Below are 21,960 nucleotides of genomic sequence, written 5' to 3'. Positions count from 1 at the left end.
CACCTACTAGGTCATGCCCAAAGCTTCAACACTAAAAAATCTCACTAACATACCCTCATTCAACCAAAGACAAGTCAGCTACAAATAAAGACCCTGCACAAAGCTATGCCCCTGTGAACACAGCCAGAAAATAAGTTTGTTTATTGATTGAACTCAAGCTACACTCCCATATGCAGAGATAAGAAAGAACCAATGCAAGAACTACAGTAACGCCAATGGACAGAGCATCTTATGTCCTCCAAATAATCACACTAGTTTTCCAACAAGGGTTCTTAACTAAAATGAGTTAGCTAAAATGACAGAAGTATAATCCAGCATATGGATAGAAAGGAATTTCATTGAGATTCAGGAAAACGGTAATACCTAAACCAAGGAAACTAAGAATCACAATCAAAGGATAGAGGAGTTGACAGACAGAATAGCCAGTAGGAAAAAGAACCTAACAGACCTAGTAGATGTACACACTACAAGAATTTCACAATGCAATCACAAGTATTAATAGCAGAATAGACCAAGCTGAGGACAGAATCTCAGGACTTGAAGACTGGCTCTCTGAAATAAGACAGTCAGACAAAAATAAAGAAAAAAGAATGAAAAGCAATGAACAAAACCTCCAACAAATAGGGAACATTATAAAGAGGCCAAATCTAGGAATCACTCAGATCCTTAAAAGAGACCGGGAGAAAACAAACAACTTGGAAAATATATTTCAGGATATTGTCTATGAAAACTTCCACAATCTTGATAGAGAGACCACAAGTCAAATTCCCTTGAAGTTCTACACCCAGATTGGCCGGCTGTTCTAATTCCTAGTCTAGGACAATCCATAGAGGAAGGGATAAGTTAGGAGGCCCTGGGGAGGCTGGGCAGGCTGGAGGAAAGGGACATATCCTGACCCTTTCTCTTCCCCATAGCTGTCCGTTGCCCCAAGAGGAGATGTCCTGCCTGAAGCTGGGAGTATTTTCTCTGTCTAAGATACGAAAGTTAAGGAAATGGGCTAATTCCAGTACTGTGATAGTTCTTTCTTGGAAAGAGCCTCTTTTTAGCTATGAAGATAAATCTCCTGCCAGGAGTCCTACTTCTGCATTCACAGCCTTCGCTCCACAGACTTGGCTGTTGTCTTGGTGCATTTTGACCAGTTGGGGGCTCTCTTTCCCTGTAAATGTTGTAATCGTCTCAAAGTAAAATGGAACCTGCCTTTTATTTCCTTTTTTGCTAAGCTACTGTTATGTCATTGTAACAGCGACATTCCGTGTTTTACAGAAATATTCATCATAAGAAAGGAAAAAGTATTTTATAAAAGAGCTTCTGAAAAACCTCGAACTTTGACTGAACTTCTGCTTTAATTTGTGATTTTGTACTCTTAAGGGGAAAGTGATGGGTAAAACCCACAAGAGAACTGAAAACAGCTGTAAGAAGAGGCAGTGCAGGCTAATGATGAATGAAGAAGAGAGCACAGTGCGCATTCTAGAGGAAGAGGAAGGAAACTAATGTGATATGGGAGTGAAAAAATGGGATACAGAAAAGCAGGGAGGAAAGAGGAAAGTGTGTCAGCTCTCAGAACCAGCAAAGTTGTATATTTTACTTAAGTTTAGGAGAGTATCTTCATATGGGATTGTACTCTGGGATTCTGAGAGCCAGGAAACAAATGTGCCAGGTGTCAGAATCAGTTAACCATCAACACGTGTATTCTGCCCTTCACTCTAGATGCTGCTCCTCTGTCAGGTATTTGTACAAGCCACCATTTCCTGACTGAATATAAGTAGCAATTTGAAATGAAGTGAGACAATTTTTCAGCCTCTCTAGAATTCATGATAGAATTCTGTTTTTTTAGGCTGCCTAAAAAATATATATGCAAGCAGAATGGAATTTCAATGTAAAATAAGTTATTGTTATTTATACCTGATGTGTAAATTTTGTATTGGGATTTCTTTAATACTTATTAATCTCTTTTTTCCTCAATTATACACAACCATCTCCTGCTCTCTGAATTTCCTTGGTTCATGTTGTATTTTCAGCTGATTTTAACCAACGTTCTCTCTCTTCTTTCTCTTCCTTCCTTTCTTTCTTTCCCTTCCTTCCTTCCTTCCTTCCTTCCTTCCTTCCTTCCTTCCTTTCTTTCTTTCTTTCTTTTTCTTTCTTTTTGATTTTGCTTTAAGTTCCGGAATACATGTGCAGACCGTGCAGATTTGTTACATAGGTATGCCATGGTGGTTTGCTGCACCTATCAACGCATCACCTAGGTTTTAAGCACAATTTTTTTAAATCCGGTCTATCATTGATGGGCATTTGGGTTGGTTTTGTGTCTTTGCTATTGTAAATAGTGCTGCAATAACCATACACGTTCATGTATTTTCATAATAGAATGACTTATATTCCTTTGGGTATATACTCAGGAATGGGATTGCTGGGTCAAATGGTATTTCTGGTTCTAGATCCTTGAGGAATTGCCACACTGTCTTCTACAATGGTTGAACTAATTTACATTCCCACCAACAGTGTAAAAGCTTTCCTATTTTTCCACTGCTTCACCAGCATCGGTTGTTTCCTGACTTTTTAATAATCACCATTCTGAGTGGCCTGAGATGGTATCTCATTGGGGTTTTGATTTTCATTTCTCTAATGATCAGTGATGTTGAGTTTTTTCATGTTTATTGGCCACATAAATGTCTCCTTTTGAGAAATGTCTGTTCATGTTTTGCCCACTTTTTGATGGGGCTTTTCTTTTTTGTAAATTTGTTTAACTTCTTTGTACATTCTGGATATTAGACCTCTGTCAATTGGGTAGACTGCAAAAATTTTCTCCCGTTCTGTAGGTCACCTCTTCGCTCTGATGATTGATAATTTCTTTTGCTGTGCGGAAGCTCTTTAATTAGATGCCATTTGTCAATTTTAGCTTTAGATGCAGTTGCTTTTGGCAATTTCATCATAAAATCTTTGCCCATGCCGATGTCCTGAATGCTATTGCCTACGTTGTCTTCTAGGGTTTTTATGGTTTTGGGTTTTATAGTTAAGTCTTATATTCATCTTGAGTTAATTTTTGTATAAGATGTAAGGAAGGGGTCCAGTTTCAGTTTTCTGCATATGGCTATGCAGTTTTCCCAGCACCATTTATTAGATAGGGAATCCTTTCCCCATTCCTAAAGTATTGAGAAAGAGATTCTCTTTTCCAGTTTCCAATTTTATGAAAGAAATGTGTCAGTTTTTACTGACATTTAACAGAGTATTAATCAAAATAATAACCAATTACTATTGTAAATAATTTTTTATTTTATGCTTTAAATATATAAAATATTAAATGTATTAATATGATTTACCAGTGCATCACATTTATGAAATTTATTCATTGACATGTATTTTGAAAAAGGAAACACTATGCAGATAAAAGATAATCTACATTTTTGGGGGGTCCAGCTTATTACTTCCCTCCATTGCAAAGGCAGATCTCTCACAATTTTCTGTGTGTGTTATCTTGATTTTTCTTTTCTCATTGATTCTTCTACCTACCCCAGTATGGCATCTGCTGATTAATTCTATCAATCCAGCTCTCCGTAAGCTTCAATTCACATTTTCCATAAGTCTATTGATTCTTTTTCTAAGCACGTTTGTTTTCTAAATACACTTTTATCATCATTCCCTCTTCTTCTTCTAATGTTAAGGTATTCCACCTCTGTTTTCTTTGTGTCTCTTCTGTTCCCACACTTTAATGGTGGAAGGTCCTCAGAATCCAGTTTAAGTCTTTTTTTCCCTCTCCACTTGCTCCCCACATGACAGCCTTCATTTTTGGCCTTTCCATTGCCAGTTATGAACTTCCAGATAGCGTATTCTTTGGAACTGCAAACTCATATATCTGACTGGCAATGTACATTTTCAGTTACATGTTTGAAAGTCAGTTTACAGAGTATATCTCTGCTTTTATTTCCAGACATGTCCCAATCTACCTTGTGCTAAGAAGAATTCATTGCTTTTTTACTTCATTACCATATAGCAGTTTGCATAACTGATATTAATTTAGCATTATTATTGTTTTTAGATTTCTTTCCTGACAAAAAATCAAAGATACAAGAGAACAGGAGCTGTATTTTTTATATTCATGTTTACATCCTGAAGGCAACAGATAACCTGGTACAGAAAATGTATTTTTCTATAACTTGAATAAAATTACGATAGGTAACTTAATTAAATCATCTATTTTGAAATCAGGTTGTACAGTCAGGCTTGACATTTTATCTTAAAAAATAAACAAACGCAAGAAATTTTGTATAGTAAAAATTTAATGAAAAAGGAAATTAATATATGGGCTAAATATGAAGAACATATATTGTTACATTAACCACAATGTAAAGGTACATATGATATTACATAAAAATAATTTAAATCACAAAAATAGTTAAATAAATAAATATTTAAATAAATAGATGAACAGAGACATCAGCATGGTCATCTGTAAAGGACTAGTGCCTGCACAGGTAAACACGATGCTTCTTTACAGTCTTGAAAACATTTGAAAATTTTGATTCAACTCATGGTGGTTATAGGAGAAGTGAGTCTTTGAAATGGAAGAACTAATGAAAGTGTGAGATGATGTATTAGTCAATGAGAATCATTTCCATGTTGAACCAGTTTTCAATCCTTCCTCCTTAATTTTTTTTGCAAGTTTGTCGAAAAAGAGAGGGATCTCATGATTTCTGCTCTGACAACCTCCCAGGCACAAGGGCTGTATTTCTTCTCCATCAGATAAAGAGTGATTCTTTGGAAGTATTTCTTCACAGCCAGGATGGAGTCCTCATTCATCAGGGGAGTCTCTTCCACCCCAACCTCCTGTATCACACAGGCTTCCAGGTCATTCATTTGCTGGAAAAGTTCAATGTAGAATTTGTCTAGGAGGGTCTCATCCCAAGCAGCAGATGAGTCCTTTGTGCTGAAGAGGTTGAAGATCTGCTGGATCATCTCATGGAGGACAGAGATGGCTTGAGCCTTCTGGAACTGGTTGCCATCAAACTCCTCCTGGGGAAATTCAAAGTCATGTCTGTCCTTCAGGCAGGAGAAAGGAGAGATTCTCCTCATTTGTGCCATGAGCATCAAAGTCCTCCTGCTATTCAGGCTGTGGGTTTGAGACAGGTTACAGCCCAGAGAGCCACTTGACTTGCAGCTGAGCACCACCAGGGCCATCATTAAAGCAAAGGGCAATGCCATTGGGAATCCTGAAGATGCTGCTGGGCTGGTTGATGACGGGTAACCCTGAACCTTGGTCTGTAGGTTTTCTGAAGACCTTGCTCTGTGCATAGGTCTTAAATAAGGAACATACTAGCTTCCATTTTCTGAACGTCTTCATGTTTCTTTCTACTTCTCTTTTGGCTTTCCTTTATGTCCTGTCTACATGGGTGTACAGCTGTTTCGCAACCACTTTTATTTTCAGTATTATCTCATCTTTCCCTGCCCCGTAGGCTTTTTAGAAATTTCTTTCTAATTCAAAGTCCCATTAAATTTTAATAACACAGACATACCATATATTTGTTGATGTACTATACATATCTATTTATAAGGAGTGTAAAGTTTAATCTTTTTATTCAACATAGTGTTAAGAATGACCAAATGGGCCGGGCCCGGTGGCTCACACTTGTAATTCCAGCACTTTGGGAGACCAAGGCTGGTGGATCACGAGGTCAGGAGTTCAAGACCAGACTTGCCAACATGATGAAACCCTGTCTCTACTAAAAATACAAAAATCAGTCGGGTGTGGTGGCAGGTTCCTGTAATCCTAGCTACTCAGGAGGCTGGAGCAGAATTGCTTGAATCCGGGAGGCAGTGGTTGCAGTGAGCTGAGACTGCAACATTGCACTCCAGCCTGGGAGACAGAGCGAGATTCCATCTCAAATAAAAAGAAAGAAAGAAAGAAAAAAAGAAGACCAAATGAAATTTTTAAGCTAAAAGTTAATAGTTAAATTTAAAACCCATGGACATTTAACTCAATTTGTTTGTGTCTTTAAAGTAATTTATTTACCTATATAAATTGTAATGTGTCCAATTACATCAGCAAATTAACAAATTATAAAAACACATAATAATACCTAATATCATAAAATACTTAAAAATCATTCAAAACTGCTAAAGACTATTAAAATTTAATTTTTTAACATTTACTTTTAGTGTAACTTAATTTTCTGTCATGTTAGAAAATGTTTAACTTCACCAGCTGCTAGATATTCATCCAGATATTGTCTAGATTTTTTTCTCTTCCGTGCTTGACATAATTATTGATGTATTGAACACCTTTAGTAGAATTAAATGTTAAAATATAAAGTATTTGCATTTAATTCTGAAAGCCCACAACGCAGTCAGAAATGCTAAGGATTAAACATAAGCAACATTCACAAGATGGCTAATGACAGCCCATATGTATACAGAGGCCACCTCAGATGTTATGACTTTGACATCTAGTAAACCTTAGAAATTCCTCCAATCACAGCACCCATTTGACATAGGTTTGTAACACTGATCTTATATACCTTGTGTGTATCTTCCATGAACTTAATGTCAGTGCTTTTCATGTGATACACAAGAAAACCCAATGGAAAAAAAAGTACCAAGGAATAAGGTTTTGTCAGATAGAGTTGAGTTTTAGAGTGCTACAATCATTGAAATACCTAAGATTTGTTAACACACTCAAAAATAACTTTTACACTTTTGGGAGCAATATCATACTGAATGAGTATATGTAGTTAAGAAAAAGCCATTAATTTGATTAAACAAATTTTTGGCCCTAAAATTCAAATTTCCGAAGGACCTGCAGATGTTCCAATTCTAGTTGATTTTTATCAAACTAAAGGAAACCCTTTTGTCCTAAACGTCCATAATGGAATGCAAATGTGATAACATAAATGTGTTGTACAATTGTTTTACATGCAGGACACCAGAAACCTTTATTTCTCATTTTCCTTTTCATTTTTATTGAAAACAAAGGTTGTCACTTTTTGCATCCTAAAGAACTGGGACAAAAGAAACCCCCAAACAAATGTATATCTAAATGTGATAAAAATGTAAAAAGGAAGCAATATATTAATGGGAAGAAAACAAGGACAAAAAGCAACTTACCTACATTCAGCCCAGCCAAGATGGAGATTAAGAAATGGAGAAGAACAGAAGCAGGAAAGTAGAACGGATGTAGATCAAAGGCAGCAAATGGGCATGGGCTAGAAGAAAAGTAATCATTTCTGATCAAGGGTGTGTTTTCTGCTTTGCCGAATACAGCCTTCACAGAGAGTCATGGGACACACACCAACAGCAAGAGTTTATACATAAAAAAGGCAAATTTTAAAGACTACAGTATATTCTCCGCATAATGGGTAAGTGTTATTTCCCAAGCTCTCCCTTAATGTATACATAAACTCAAGAGGTTAATGTTTTTCTTATCATGTCTCTTAGAAGAAACAAGGGAGTTGATAACTTCAAAGGACACTTCTCCCAACTTAATAACATGTGTGTTGTCAATGTTTTGGATTTTAGCCATTCTAATATGTATGTAGTGGTATCTCATTATTGTTTTAATGTGCAATTCCCTAATAATGTATGATGCTGAGCATATTTTCATGTTATTTGCCATCTTTATATCTAGTTTGATTAGGAGTATATTCAGAGGTTTTGCCTAATTTCTAATTGGGTTGTTTGTTTTCTTATTGCTGAGTTTTAAATATTATTTGAATATATATATGTGTGTGTGTTTTAATTTTTAATTTTTATGGGTATACAGTAGATGTATATATTTAAGGGGTACATGAGATATTTTGGTACAGGCATACAATGAGTAATAATTTCATCAGGGTAAATGGGGTACCCACCACCTGAAGCTTTTATCCTTCCTTTGTGTTAAAAATAATCCATTTATACTCTTTCAGTTATTTTTAAATGTACAATAAATTATTGTTGACTATAGTCACAATGTTATGCTATCAAACTAGATCTTACTCATTCTATATAATGGTATTTTTGTATCCCTTAGCCTTTCCCTCTTTCCTCCTCCACTACCCTTCTCAGACTCTGGTAACTATCCTTCTACTCACTGTCTCCATGAGTGCAATTGTTTTAATTTTTAGCTACTACAAGTAAGTGAGAACATGCGAAGTTTGTCTTTCTATGCCTGGCTTATTTCACTTAACACAATGACTTCCAGTTCCATCCATGTTATTGCAAATGACAGGATATCATTTTTTTAATGTGTCAATTGTACTCCATTGTATATGTGTATGTATTATTTGCATATTTTGGATAACAGCCATTTATCAGATGTCTTTGCAAATGTGTTCTCCCAGTATGTGGCTTTTCAAATTCTCATGACAGTGTCTTTTGCAAAGCAGAAATTTTAATTGTAATAGAATCCAATGTATCATTTTTTTAAATGAATCATGCTTTTGGTATTTTATCTAAAGTTATCACCAAACACTAGATCATCTAGAGTTCCATATTTTCAAAAGGACACATTTTTGAAAAACATATCTTCTTTTCTTACTAGGTATGACTCTTTCAGTTGGTGCCAATATTCATAATACAAATCCTAGTTATATTCAGGTATAATGGGTGTGGGAATTTAAATTACAAAACCAACATTATCTTCATCCTTTTCACAGTACCATCTCACCTCAAAATACTGAGGTTTCACATCTCTAGTGGCACCCTCTGTTCTGAAGTGACAAAGTGTAGCTTGATTAATATGCATGTAGCCATGTGTCCTGACCTCCAACTCTCCCTGACTCAACCCCCTTTGGTAGGGCATGGGTTACTTCTGTCAGTAAGATATTCCTTTATTGGGTAGTTTCAAGTGTCCCCAAAATAATCCCCCAAAATTCTTCTCATTGCCTAAGCACTACCCCTATTTACCAAGTGTGAATATAACTGAGAAAGTAGCGGGATGTAACCTTCTCTCCTCCTGACCCAGGTGTCAAATAGTCTGACAGCCTACACATGATTCCAGCAAACATTTTCTGTATTCCCATGCTCCCATTACCAGATATGAATAAAGAATCTCAATTTATACCTCCACCCATGGCATTTATCATTAAATCTTAACCCACATACCCAACTGTCAATATGATTTCTGTACTTTCATGTTTTCTAGGCACCTTAGAAAGGAAATTTATTATTTTTTTCCAGCATGATTCATACCTAAAATTTTTGTTATATAAACATCATTGTCCTTTACTTCTTTTTGTAGTATTTCATATAAGTGAAATTAAGTAAATATTAGTACAGCTTTTACGTTTCTTTCTCTGTAATAATTCAAGTTTCCACAAAGAAGGAAGTGTATTACCTTTATTCACCTGTGTTTCCTGACTGACAGCAATTCCATAATATATCACTTTGCTGACAAATTTTTACATATGATATGAAGGGAATGAAAGAAAAAGTAAATGAATATTGTCATTCATTCTTCATTTGGATTTAGAAAACCAGAATTTGGAATTTATTTTTAGAACAAAAAATCCAAAAAGTTTTCTTTACTAAGAATGTATTAAATAATACTTTTTTAAATCAAATGAAAAGTTGAACATGTATTACACACTTTAGTACAATGTAAAAGTGAATATCTATTATAGGAAATACACAAATATTAGAAATATGACAAGTTGCAAGAGTAAATAAATATAAATAATATAGCAAAAGTTTGTTCTGTCTAAGTAGGTGGAGGAAGTATTCAATTGCCATAATTTTAACTTTAGTAAGCAAATAATTTTTATTTTGAAAATTATAGATTTTATTGGTCAACTCTTACTTTCATTCTTCAATACTTAAAACTATTGAACACTTGCTCGATTTGACCTTTCTGAGCTGGCTACAGGGGTGTTAATAATGATGATAATGTTGTCTCTTTTTGGCAACTAATATGACAGAAACTAGGACTTTCAGTTGTTCATCCAGTTAGTGTTTTTCTTGGGGTTCTTTACCTGGATCTCTGCCTTACTCTGACAGTGCAGGGCAAGTTAGGCTCCAGACTATTCTGTCAGGAAGAAATAGGCTTCTTTCCTTTATTGGTTTGTGGTTTTTTGTTTTAAATTTGCTTCTTTGCACATAGTGATTTTCTGGACAAGGTTTGTCTTGCTGTTTCTGCGTTACATTCTAATTCATGACGAAGTAACAAAAATTAAGAAAAGTAAAAGTCAGGCAAAGGGGCCACATTGTTTTTTTCTATACTTTCCCTGATTTCATTTTTTTTCTCATTTCCACTTTCCTAGAAAGCAAAACTTGATAGTAGTTTGTGGTTTACAAAAAAGTACAATGTCATGAAAGTGGAAGAAGAGAAGTGACTTTCTAATAACACAATCACCAAGTGTAAGTTAGCAAAATATAATGCAGCAAAATTGGAGACTGGGGTTCTGGCAGAGGGCACGAATGAAGGCCCATATTGAGGTACACAAAGGCAGGGAAATGGCTATTTCTCCAAGAGGCTCAGAGAAGAGCAACTTCTGAAGCCATGAACTGCTCTCAGCTTTGCAAGACCAGCCACCTGACTTTTCTGTGAATTAATACACATTTGAAAACATTTCTTGCGTTGTATTATAGTACACATTTTAAATTTTTATTGATACATAATAGTTGTACATATACATGGGGTACATGTGCTATTATGATAATGCATAGGATGTACATTGATTAAGTCAGGGTATTTAGGATATCCATCACCTTGAGAATTTATCATTTTTTCTGTGTTGGGAACATTTCAAATCCTCTCTTCTAGCTATTTAGAAATGTATAATACATTGTTGTTAACTTTAAATACTGTACCATTGAATGCTAGAACTTGTTCTTTTCCTCTATGTGTCCACATATAATCACCTCTGAGGAGAAAAGGGAAGAGTGACACCAACCACCTCCTAAGAGATGGGCAACAAGACCCCAGTTGCTGCAACACCAATCCTCTTGGGCAGGATAATGGATATCAGTCTTGCCTGAGCACTCTACCTAGTTAATAAATCTACTCAGGCAATGAAAAGATTGCTTGTGGAAATGCAGAATTAAAAGAGAGGGAATTAGATGCACCCAAAAGATTCTGCACTTAATCTGGATTGTAATAATAATCATGATTTGAAAATATGATATTTAGTTTTATTGCATGCTTAGTATGGATCATCCACTGTTGTAAGGTCTTTAAAAATACTAACTCAGGCCTAGGACATGGGCACAAAGCTGCTTTGCCAGTCTGGGGATGAGCCTGAGAGAGGCAGCCCGAGGGGCTGTTTTTCAGGCCCAGGGCCCAGGTGCAGGTCATTCACCCTGGTATGGAGGAAGTCAAATTGTCTCTGCAGACTGCATGATCTTATATACAGCAAAACCTGAAGATTGTACCAAAGAATCCTTAGAACTGATAAATTAAGTATGTTTGCAAGATATAAAATTAATGTACAAAAATCAGTAGTGTTTCTACACATGAAAAACTAGTTGAAAGAGAAATCAAGAAGCCATTCCATTTTCAGTAGCTACAAAAAAAAAAAAAGTAATAAAATGGCTAGGAATAAATTTACCAAGGAGGTGAAAGACCTCTACAAGGAAAACTACAAAATACAAATGAAAAAAATTGAAGAGGATACAAGCAAATAGAAATACATCCCATGCTCATGGATTGAAATAATTAATATTGTTAAAATGAGAATACTACGCAAAGCAATCGACAGATTCAGCGTAATCCCTACCCAAATACCAATGACATCTTCACAGAAACAGAAAAAAGTTCTAAAATTTGTATGGAACCAGAAAAGACCCCAAACAGCCAAAACAGTCAAAAAAAAAAAAAAAAAGAAAAACCAAGCTGGAACTATCACACTATCACACACTACCGGGCCTCAAAATAGACTAAAAAGCTGTAGTAACCAAAGCAGCATGGCACTAGCATTAAGAACTGACATATAGACCAATGGAACAGAATAAAGAAAACATAAATTAATTCACGTATCTACAACAACTAATTTCTAACTAAGGTGCCAGAAACATTCACTAGGGAAAAGATAATATTTTCAATAAATGGTGCTGGGAAAACTGGATATCCATATGCAAAAGAATGAAACTAGGCCCCTGCTTCTCACCCTATACAAAAATCAACTCAAAATAGAACAGAGACATAAATCCAATACCTGAAACTTTATTTATTTATTTATTTATTTTGAGACAGAGTCTCGCTCTGTTGCCAAGCTGGAGTGCAGAGGTGCAATTTCGGCTCACTGCAAGCTCCGCCTCCCGGGTTCACGCCATTCTCCTGCCTCAGCCTCCCAAGTAGCTGGGACTACAGGCGCCTGCCAGCACGTCTGGCTACTTTTTGTATTTTTAGTACAGACGGGGTTTCACCTCGTTAGCCAGGATGGTCTCAGTCTCCTGACCTCGTGATCCGCCCACCTCGGCCTCCTAAAGTGCTGGGATTACAGGCATGAGCCACCGTGCCCAGCCCAATACCTCAAACTTTAAAAGTACTAGAAGAAAACATAAGAGAAGTCTGGGAAAAAGTTTTACGAATAAGACCACAATAGTACAGGAAACAACAAAACTAAACAAATCACAACAAAAACAAAAATAAACAAATTGCAACAAAAACAAAAATAAACAAATTGCATTTATCAAACTAAATTTTTTAACAACAAAAGAAATAATAGAGTGAAAACAATCTATAGAATGGGAGAAAATATTTTGAAACTACTCAACCAACAGGGAATTAGTATACAGAATATACGAGGAACTCAAACAACTCAAGAGCAAAAAAGTAATAATAGTGTGATTAGAAAATGGGCAAATGATCTGAACAGACATTTCTCAAAAAAAGATATAGATATCGCCAATAAATATATGAAAAACTGCTCATCATCACTATCATTAGGGAAATGGAAATCAAAACCACACTGAGTTATCATTGCATCTTAGTTAGAATGCCCATTATTCAAAACACAACGTTAAAAATGCTGGTTGGATATAGAGAAAAGAGAACTCTAAACTACCTCAGCCAATGTGGAGAACAGTATGGAGGTTTCTCAAAAAGCGAGAAATAGAACAACCATATGATCCGGGAATCTCAGTACTGGGCATTTATCCAAAGGAAAAAGAATTATTATATCTAAGAGACATCTGCACCCCGGTATTTATTGTAACATTATTCACAATAGCAAAGATACGGAATCAGCTGAGTTCTCCAACAACAAATGAGTGGATAAACAAAATGTGGTATACATACACAATGACATACTATTCAGCCATAAAAAAATAAAATCCTGTCACTCATGGCAACATGAATGGAACTGGAGAATATCATGCTAAGAGAAATAAGCCAGAAACAGAAAGTTAAATACTGCACGTTTTCACTTATATCTGGAAGCTAAAATAAAAGTTGATCTCATAAAAGTAAAAAGTAGAACAGAGGATACTTGAGGGTGGGAAGGGTTGGAGGAAGAGATGGATTGGAGAGATTTGTTAAAAGATACTAAATTATAGCCATGTAGGAGGTTAAGGTCTAGTATTGTATACCATTGTAGGGTATAGTTAACAATAATATATTATATAGTTGTAAATAGCTAGAAGGAGGACAGTGACTGTTCCCTTCACAAAGAAATAATAAATGTTTGAGATCATGAATAAGCCACTTAACAAAATCTAATTATTTCACATTATGAATATGGAAATCTCACCATGTATTCCATGAATATATACTATTGTTATTTATCAATTCAAAAAAAAAAGTTCAATACTCTCAACAAACCTATTTGTATTATGTTCCTTATATAACTCTTTGAGAGGAATAACAATCTGGAAGGATGAACTATTCTGAACATACCAGTGATCCAAGGTCAAAACCTTATGGAGAGTTGAGCTAATTGGTTTGTATGAAAGGGCATGTTACATAAGTGAAGAATAGATATGGGACCAACGTACAGGAGCAACAGTGGTGTTTTATACGTGAATTTAACTGATTGACTTTAAATTCTAGGTAGGCAAAATATTGTTTAAATAGCTATAAGCAAGAATTTTTTTCTCCCAATTGAAAGACAAAGTCTAACGTTTAATGTGTGGTTTCATCAAAGAAATACAGGAAAACAACTATTAACTTACCAATTGTAGACCCTTGAAAGCCTATTTATTTTTAATCCTCGAGATTTTTTGTGAGTTTAAGAATAATCAAAAAGCACCTAGCAATTATCAGTTTGCTGATAGTGAAGCCTTATGGGATCTGTCTTATCTCCTTCAGGACCTCACTAAATCTACAGGAGAGCTTCTTCAGGCTAGCCTACTGTTCTCATTCCTAAAGGTGACAGCACTGTTTCTTACCTCCAGCCCAGACTGAACTTCATCTTGTGTACTGATAGTCTTGTAAAGAATCTCTTATCCTCTGTCTTTCCAACAAGCGGTTGAGTTTTGAGTGCTGAAAAAACATTTTGTCAGATGGAAGAATATTATGCACTTCCTGTACAGAAGAAGTGAGGGCTTTTGAAGAGCTGATTACCAAAGACAGTCTGGCTGTAACTCCAAACTTAGTTCAGCTGCCCAACATGGTTGATTTTATTTAATTTCTAGCCTGATCCAATTAAAAATCATGAAATACAACTTAGCAATGAAATAAATATATCGCTAAAATCAGCAGTAATTGACAAAGTGATAAAAGCATTAGTATATTTTGTCGGAAATAAAGGATGATCTTTGCTTGTCTTTTGGACTTGAATCCTCAGAAAGTGTGCAAATCCTAACTTTAAATGTGCCTATTGAGTATAGAATGCAGTGACTGGAAAAAAGAAAAAAGAAGAAAGAGAACTGACCCACCAATGTCCTCTTTTCAATTAATGAAGTTAAATAAATACAATTCAGCAAAGATCTTTGCTGCCTTTAGAAGCTGTGATTCTTCAGCCAGGTGCGGTGCCTCACGCCTGTAATTCCAGCCCTTTGGGAGGCCAAGGCAGGTGGATCACGAGGTCAGGAGATGGAGATCTTCATGGCCGATATGGTGAAACCCTGTCTCTACTAAAAATACAAAAATTAGGTGGGTGTGGTGGCACATGCCTGTAATCCCACTTACTCGGGAGGCTGAGGCAGGAGAATCGCTTGAACCTGGGAGGAGGAGATCGCAGTGAGCCGAGATCGCGCCACTGCACTCCAGCCTGGCGACAGAGCAAGACTCCATCTCAAACAAACAAACAAACAAACAAAAAAATACAAAAAAAAAGAGAAGAAGTTGTGATTCTTCAGTACACACATTATTGATATCTGTCCTGCTGGGAAGTCTCTGCCCCAATTGAAATGTACTCAAATACCTGCTGTGTCCCTTCTGTTCAGGCATTGTTTCATTTTTACTGCCTTTAAGGAGGCTGCGTTATGACTAGAATTTAAGAGATGACTTGAGTTGCACTGGCCCCATAAATAATTTTACCTGTAGTGTGAGAACTTGATGGGTCCTAGGGAGAAAACAGGAGTTTGCAGTTGACACTGAAGTAACCCTGTCCCTTCCAATACTCTACAGGCTGCTGTAGTATCAGTGTCACCCGTGCAGGGGACAGTGTTGGCTGTGTCTCCATGGGAGCACTCTATGTTCTCAGCATCCACTTCAATCTTCTCTCTCTCTGATTGGAATATTCTGAACAGTTGACTCAGTGCTTCCATTGCAGTTCCATTTTCTGAGGACCTGCCTCTCTTCCAGTCTTCTCTCCTCCTTCCAAATTCTAAAGCTGCTGCTGGCTCTTTCTTCATGTTTCATAATGTGGGCTCTGCTTTTTTCAATAAATGAGAGTCCTGAGCCTGGTGGAGTCTCTTCCTAGGGGAATCAGAATGTTCGAAGTCCCTAAAAAGAGGCACAAATGAGCTCCTGCATTCTCTACCCGCTCATTGGGTGTAGTGTTGGGGGCAGGACTCCCTCTATTTACTGTGTTTCTGTTCCCAGCAAAACATCCTTGACCTCTGCAGTGCTGAGCTTGCCAGGCAAGGAAAATCTAGGGGTGGCTACATTCTTTGGCCTCTTGAGCTCACAAAGCCCCATTGTCTCCAGGTGGTACTGTATCATGATCTCTTGTATCTGTTCCAATGGAGTCAGGTCAGGGACTAAGCTTCCATGTGTTCCCCACCAGAGGAACTGTCCAGGGACTTGTATGAGGCAGGCTATAATAGGGATCCTCTCTGCCAGCTCTGTCACTTCCTTTCACTGGATCTCCAATACTTTAGAATATATAAAAAATTAACTTCTGGATATGTTCAGGATATAGTTACCGACATTTTTCAGGATAAGGTGACAATATGCAGCCACATCATTACAGTTTTTGCCCACTGAAATGATAAAAAACAAAAATAACATTAAAGAAATAAGAAGCTTAAAAATAGTCAAGAATAAAAGGGTTTTTAATATATGAAAGGTGTTAAACCATCAAAGAGACAGATGAGAGAGAACCAGGTATATTCAAAAATGTTAATGTTTTCTTCCTGATCCTAAACTGGGTCCCCCACACTCAGTAGCTAACGAAAGAGAGGTGAAGAACAAATATATTGTAAAATATAACTTTGAATTTCCCAATTTCTCTCCTCTTCCATTTCAAAAGAGCCATATAAAGGTTGGGTCTGTACCTTGAGCAAGGAATTGAGAAATCCATCCTAAGTTGAAGCCTCTTCCTACTAACCTAAGCAATTCACACGTGCTTCCTGGTTAACTTCTTCAAATACACCATTTCACAGATCACTTTAATGTTTCCCCAATTCTACCCAAATTGATACTTCTACTGGGTATCATTTGGCAAGAATTGTATCTTCTGATCCCTTTACAGATCTCTGTCCTCTCTCTTACTACTGAGTGAAAATAGAAGGGATGCAAGTCGAGTCATTATTGAAAATAACAGAGAATGTTCTCCTTATTATGAAGGTAAGTGACATGATGTAAGGAATGAATTTATAAAATTAGCAACTTACTGTTAAGAAAGAGCTAATGTACCTTCAAACAGGAGATTTTAATGGATGTCCCTTACAGTTCTACACCCACATTGGCAGGCTGTGCTGATTCCTAGTGCAGCTCAATACATAGAGGAGGGATGAGTCAGGAGACTGAAGTCAAGGGACACATTCTTACCCTTTCTCTCTCTACATAGCTGTCCACTGCCCAAAGGACATGTCCTGCTTGAAGCTAGGAGTACTTTCCTTCTCTATGATAAAAAAAAAGTGAAGGAAATGGGCTTCTTCCAATATAAGGTTCAGCTGTTTCTGAGAAAGAGTCCCTTTTACCTATGAAGAAAATTCTGCAAAGGGACAGAATTCTTTATAGAACAAAAAAGCCGACTCTCCACGGACTTGATGTATATCTTTGTCGTCATGGCCAGTAGGTGGCTGTCATCCTCTGTAAATATCTGAACAGCCTCTGGCGTACAATAGATCTTGACGTTTCCTTTTTCTTTGGAGACAGTTACATCATTTTAACAAAAGTATTCATTCACTTCCAAAATTTTTCACCACGAGGGAAAAAAAGACCTCTGATACGGATGTTTATGAAAAACCTAGAACTCTCACCTAACTTTAGCTTTCATTTGATGACTTTGTGCTCTTAGGGGAAAACTGACAGCCAAAAACTACAATGGAACAGGAAGCAGCTGTATGAGTGGCAGTGCAGGTTGCTGGTGAGTGAATGAGGAGAGCACCCTGGGATTTCTACACGGGAGAGGGAGGAAGCTATTGTGAGATGGGAGTGAAAGAATTGAATCCTGTAAACAGAGAGGAAAGGAGAGTGTGGCAGCCATCAGAATCAGCAAAGAATATTATAAATATAGATAGCTATAAAGCCCATGCTATTTATACATTATATAATATATAGTATCTGAAACAGGGATCAGTCTCTTAGACTGATATTTAACCTCCCAGAATTATATATATTTAGTCTAGGAGGAGACTATATATATATATATATAGTCTGTATATCAGGCTACATTTCCCACTACCATTATCAAGAACTGCCAAAAAATGTATGGAATACCAATTTACATATACATTTATAATATATTAGTCTAGGAGACTAATTCCTATATCAGATATTTACAAGCCATCACATTCTTATTGAATAAAAATTAGTCAGACTTATCTTTAATGTCAAGTGTATCTAATATTCATATTTCTCTAGACTCTCTTCAATTCTCTTTTTAGGCTCTCAGCATTTTCCAATCAGCTATGGAGAGGGATGGGAGAATTGACTATTCTCAGATAGATCTATATGAATGAATGAGAAAATATCTACCATCTGTTAAGGCGTGAGTCAGTGGAAGATAATCTGTTAAGTGCTTTTACATGTTTTAGTTTGTTTGATATTCACAGCTCCTCTAGAAATCTTTCTACCTTACTTTACATTTTTAAAATTTGAGGCTCAGAGGAGTTAAGTGAGTTACCCAGGATCACAGACATGTCCTGGCAAAATATATATTCAATGCAGAATCTTAAATTCCATGTTACAAATAATTACTTAAGTTTCATATTTTGAAATTCAGATACAAATTAATCAAAAAATTACACACTATTTTGCTTTCTGTTTTTTATTCATAGATGCTATTTTAGTATTATTTTTTACTGATTTCCATCCAAGTTTGCTCCATACTTCAGATATTGGGGATGAGAAATGTTCTAATCTAGTTTCACTTTTCTATCTTATGGAGATACCAAAACTGTTATATTCATTACAAATTGATTATTTATTACTCCCTAAGAGTTTATAATTTTTATGAAATATCACCATACCTATAGATCAAATATTAATTTTATCAGGAAGAAAGGACGCAGTGGAGAAGAATAATTCTTGGCATTTCTATCTCTACCAGAAATAGAGGTGTATTTTCTAATAACAGTGAAAGCAATTTGACAAAGGGTAAGATTAGGCAACCAGATTGTTAAAATATATAATATCTGAAACTATTTTACTATCATGGTAATAGGATTTAGGAGAAAGTTTGTATCAATTTTCAATAAAATGTTTATAGGGTGATAATCAGGCAATCTAGGTAGATATCAACATAAACTCTCATATAATAGATGAAAATAAAATCTTGATGGAATGTAGGATTGATTTAAGATTTGGTTATAAAAAGGAAATTAACACAGTACAGGTTTCAGATATGATATATTAAGAAGGCTAGACCATGTCCTACTACCATGAACAAGTACAGAACTGCCAAAAGATGTATAAAGTACCAATTTACAGATATTGGATAACAGTCTATTCAGGGCTGTGACCCAGAGGTAAAGAATAAAACAACTCCTTCAGTTCAAAAATTAACCTTTCTTTCTTCCTGAAAGTTTGGTTAAGGGAAAAAATGGAAGCATCAGGGCTTCCAGTTAACCAGTCCATGGGTCTGAGGCAGGTCAGAGCCCAGAGATCAGAGGTTGCAGCACCTATGCAACACTAGGACCATGAGACGGAGTGTGCATTTGAGGATCTTGGGATGCTGACAGCCTGGGTCAAGTGTGTGTCTGTGGGATTCTTGGCCCTACTTTGTCTGAAGACCTTTCGATGCTTGTCTCTTTGATAGAGAATATGATAGTTTTTATTTTCTGACTGTTCTTCCATCCTTTTATTTGCTTCACTTTATGTATTCTCTAAATAGATTAGATAACATAGTAATTTAAATTTTTTGTTTAATTTATTGATTTAAGTTTGGTTTGCCTTAAGAAATGTCATATATGTCAACATAAATGGATTCAAATCTTTCAAAAGAATAAAGTCTTTCTGTTAAAATCAAACCACTGTTAAGTACTGTATTTCTTGTTGCCAACAATAAAATTTTACCTCTGATTTGGGCTCTGTTTTAACCTTCTTTATTTTGCATGTCATTGCTGGATTTGTCTTCTTGAGACAGGATTTATTAGATCTATTTGACAAGTAACCTCATTAGGAGAAAGGGATATGTCTTGTTTTCTATTATTATCACGGGGCTCATAGTAATTGTTATAATAGGGTAGCTCGTCAAACAAGTAATTTAACAAGCAAGACAGTAGAGTGCCCTTCTTACCCTACCAAGAATGTTAAGGGAGAAGGGACACAAGACCCCAGAGTATGCCAACATATAAAACCCAAAGTGAAAAGGTCAAATCATGCACTTGATCCCTCAAGTCACCTTCTTGGCCCTCTTCCAAGTGTACTTTATTTCCTTTCATTCCTGCTTAGAGCTTTTAAATAAACTTTTACTCCTGCTCTAAAACTCGCCTCAGTCTCTCATTCCACCTTATGCCCCTCAGTTGAATTGTTTATTCTGAGGAGGCAAGAATTGAGGTTGCTACAGACCCATATGGATTTGCTGCTGGTAACATACTTTGGTGCCGTGACTTGGATACATTCCGCTAATAACATACATTGTTGCTGTGTGATTCAGATATGTTCCCCAGTGGTAAGATACTGCTCACCTTCTTTGGCTGGAGGTATTCAACCCAAGTACATGGTTTTCTTCTCCCTTTTTGCTCTAATGCTCACTAACCAACCCCTAGAATGACTTTTCTCAGCCACAAGTGGCTGTTCCTCTGTTCCTCCAGCTGATCTCTCAGCTCACCCTGAAGGGTGGCTTGCAGGTGTGTGAAGGACCTTGGGGTTCACACCAAGTAGCCCTGAGACACTAATCATCTTCCTAGACAGGAGGCTCATGAGAGTGGTGCTCTCATGAGACCAAGCAATGTCCGGGGTTTCCTCTGCTTTTTCACCTAAAATCAGCTCTTTCCCCCAAACCCTTCACTGCCTATTCTGTTTTCTCTGTGTATATTCTGAAATGACCTTGCATATCTCTGACCATCTGCCTTGGGGGAAGTCTGCCTTTTTGCTTTCACTTTGCATGCCACATAACTTCTTAAACACACTCCCTGTTATTTGGGCATCTGTGGCTCTTGCAGCATTTGCGTGGGAGCAAAGACGTGGGCTACCTTGTAGATATCCTCTGAGATTTATGTTTGTTTTTACCCTACCAGCCCAGATGACCTCCAACCCTTCCTCTTTCTGCTGGCACATTGCTGGGACAGAGGCACAGACACTAATTGGAACTCTGGCTCTGTCAGCTCCTTATGACTTACCATATGTTTCTTGTTCCTGTTATGCCCCAGGAACAAGTTTTCCAATGGCCTTTGAAGCAATCTGTCCACCCGCATAAGGCCTCACTCTGTAGCCCCACTTGCTTTTTTTTGAGTTAGCACCCCTTTGGGAGGAGGAGATAGTCTTCCTTTGTCATTTGTGAGTTCTTACCCCAAGCTCCAACTCTTCTAGAGGTTACTACTTTATGTCAAGAGGGCAAATAGACATTGCCCTCTTGAATCCAAGGGCTTTTGGTTTGGGGAACATATGAAGGCTTTCCATGAGTGTTCCTCTTTCTTCCTACTATTTCTTCCTGTAGCCTCCATTTCTCAAATCACTTGCATGCCCTTCTCAGTGTGCATCAAGACCTTCATGGTCTTATTTGAAGGGTGGGGGAAGTCTAGCTCCTTTGTGGCAATTAGCTGAAAAGCAGGCTTCTTGTCTACTTGAACATGAGAAATGGGAATCTGAGAAAAGAAATAATCATTTTGTTGATAAAATGCTCGGAGCAAAAGTTACTCTAAGGTCATGGAGACAAGGATAGGTCAGTCCAAGAGCCCAGGCACAAGAGACCCATAGGACACAGATAAAGGTTTGCCCCAGGCTAATAGATTACCATCAGAACAGAGATGAAGGCAAGGTTAGGGGTACATGGTAAGATTGGTTTACTCTGGAACCCCAAGGATGAACAGGGGAAGGTCCTCTCTTCACTCTGGTATCTCCTCTGTTCTCAAGTGGGTCATTGTAATGAGACAGGACCAGGGTTAAGGGCACACAGTAAGACCAGTTTATTCCAGAACCCTAAGGACAAATGGGGGACACCCCATTCAGTATAATAGGAAAGTAATAGGGGACAACTTCTTGTTCCTTTTTCCCATTTTCTCCTCTGTTCTCTCTCTGCAAATGGGTAATCACATCTCCATACCACAGAACACACCCTT

At 36.9% G+C, this 21,960-nt stretch overlaps 1 protein-coding gene across 1 annotated transcript; it reads right to left on the bottom strand.

Annotated features, from left to right (window-relative positions):
* Positions 1 to 4,262: 4,262 nt before the first annotated feature.
* On the bottom strand, positions 4,263 to 5,266 carry LOC100435169 (interferon alpha-14). The gene has a single exon (XM_002819748.4). It carries the CDS (start codon positions 5,194 to 5,196, stop codon positions 4,627 to 4,629), a length of 570 nt encoding a protein of 189 aa, XP_002819794.2. The 5' UTR covers positions 5,197 to 5,266; the 3' UTR covers positions 4,263 to 4,626.
* Between the last annotated feature and the right edge of the window lie 16,694 nt (positions 5,267 to 21,960).

Source organism: Pongo abelii, chromosome 13 (assembly GCF_028885655.2).
Source record: "Pongo abelii isolate AG06213 chromosome 13, NHGRI_mPonAbe1-v2.0_pri, whole genome shotgun sequence".
Lineage (NCBI taxonomy): Eukaryota > Metazoa > Chordata > Mammalia > Primates > Hominidae > Pongo > Pongo abelii.
This window is presented reverse-complemented; position numbering and strand designations above follow the sequence as displayed.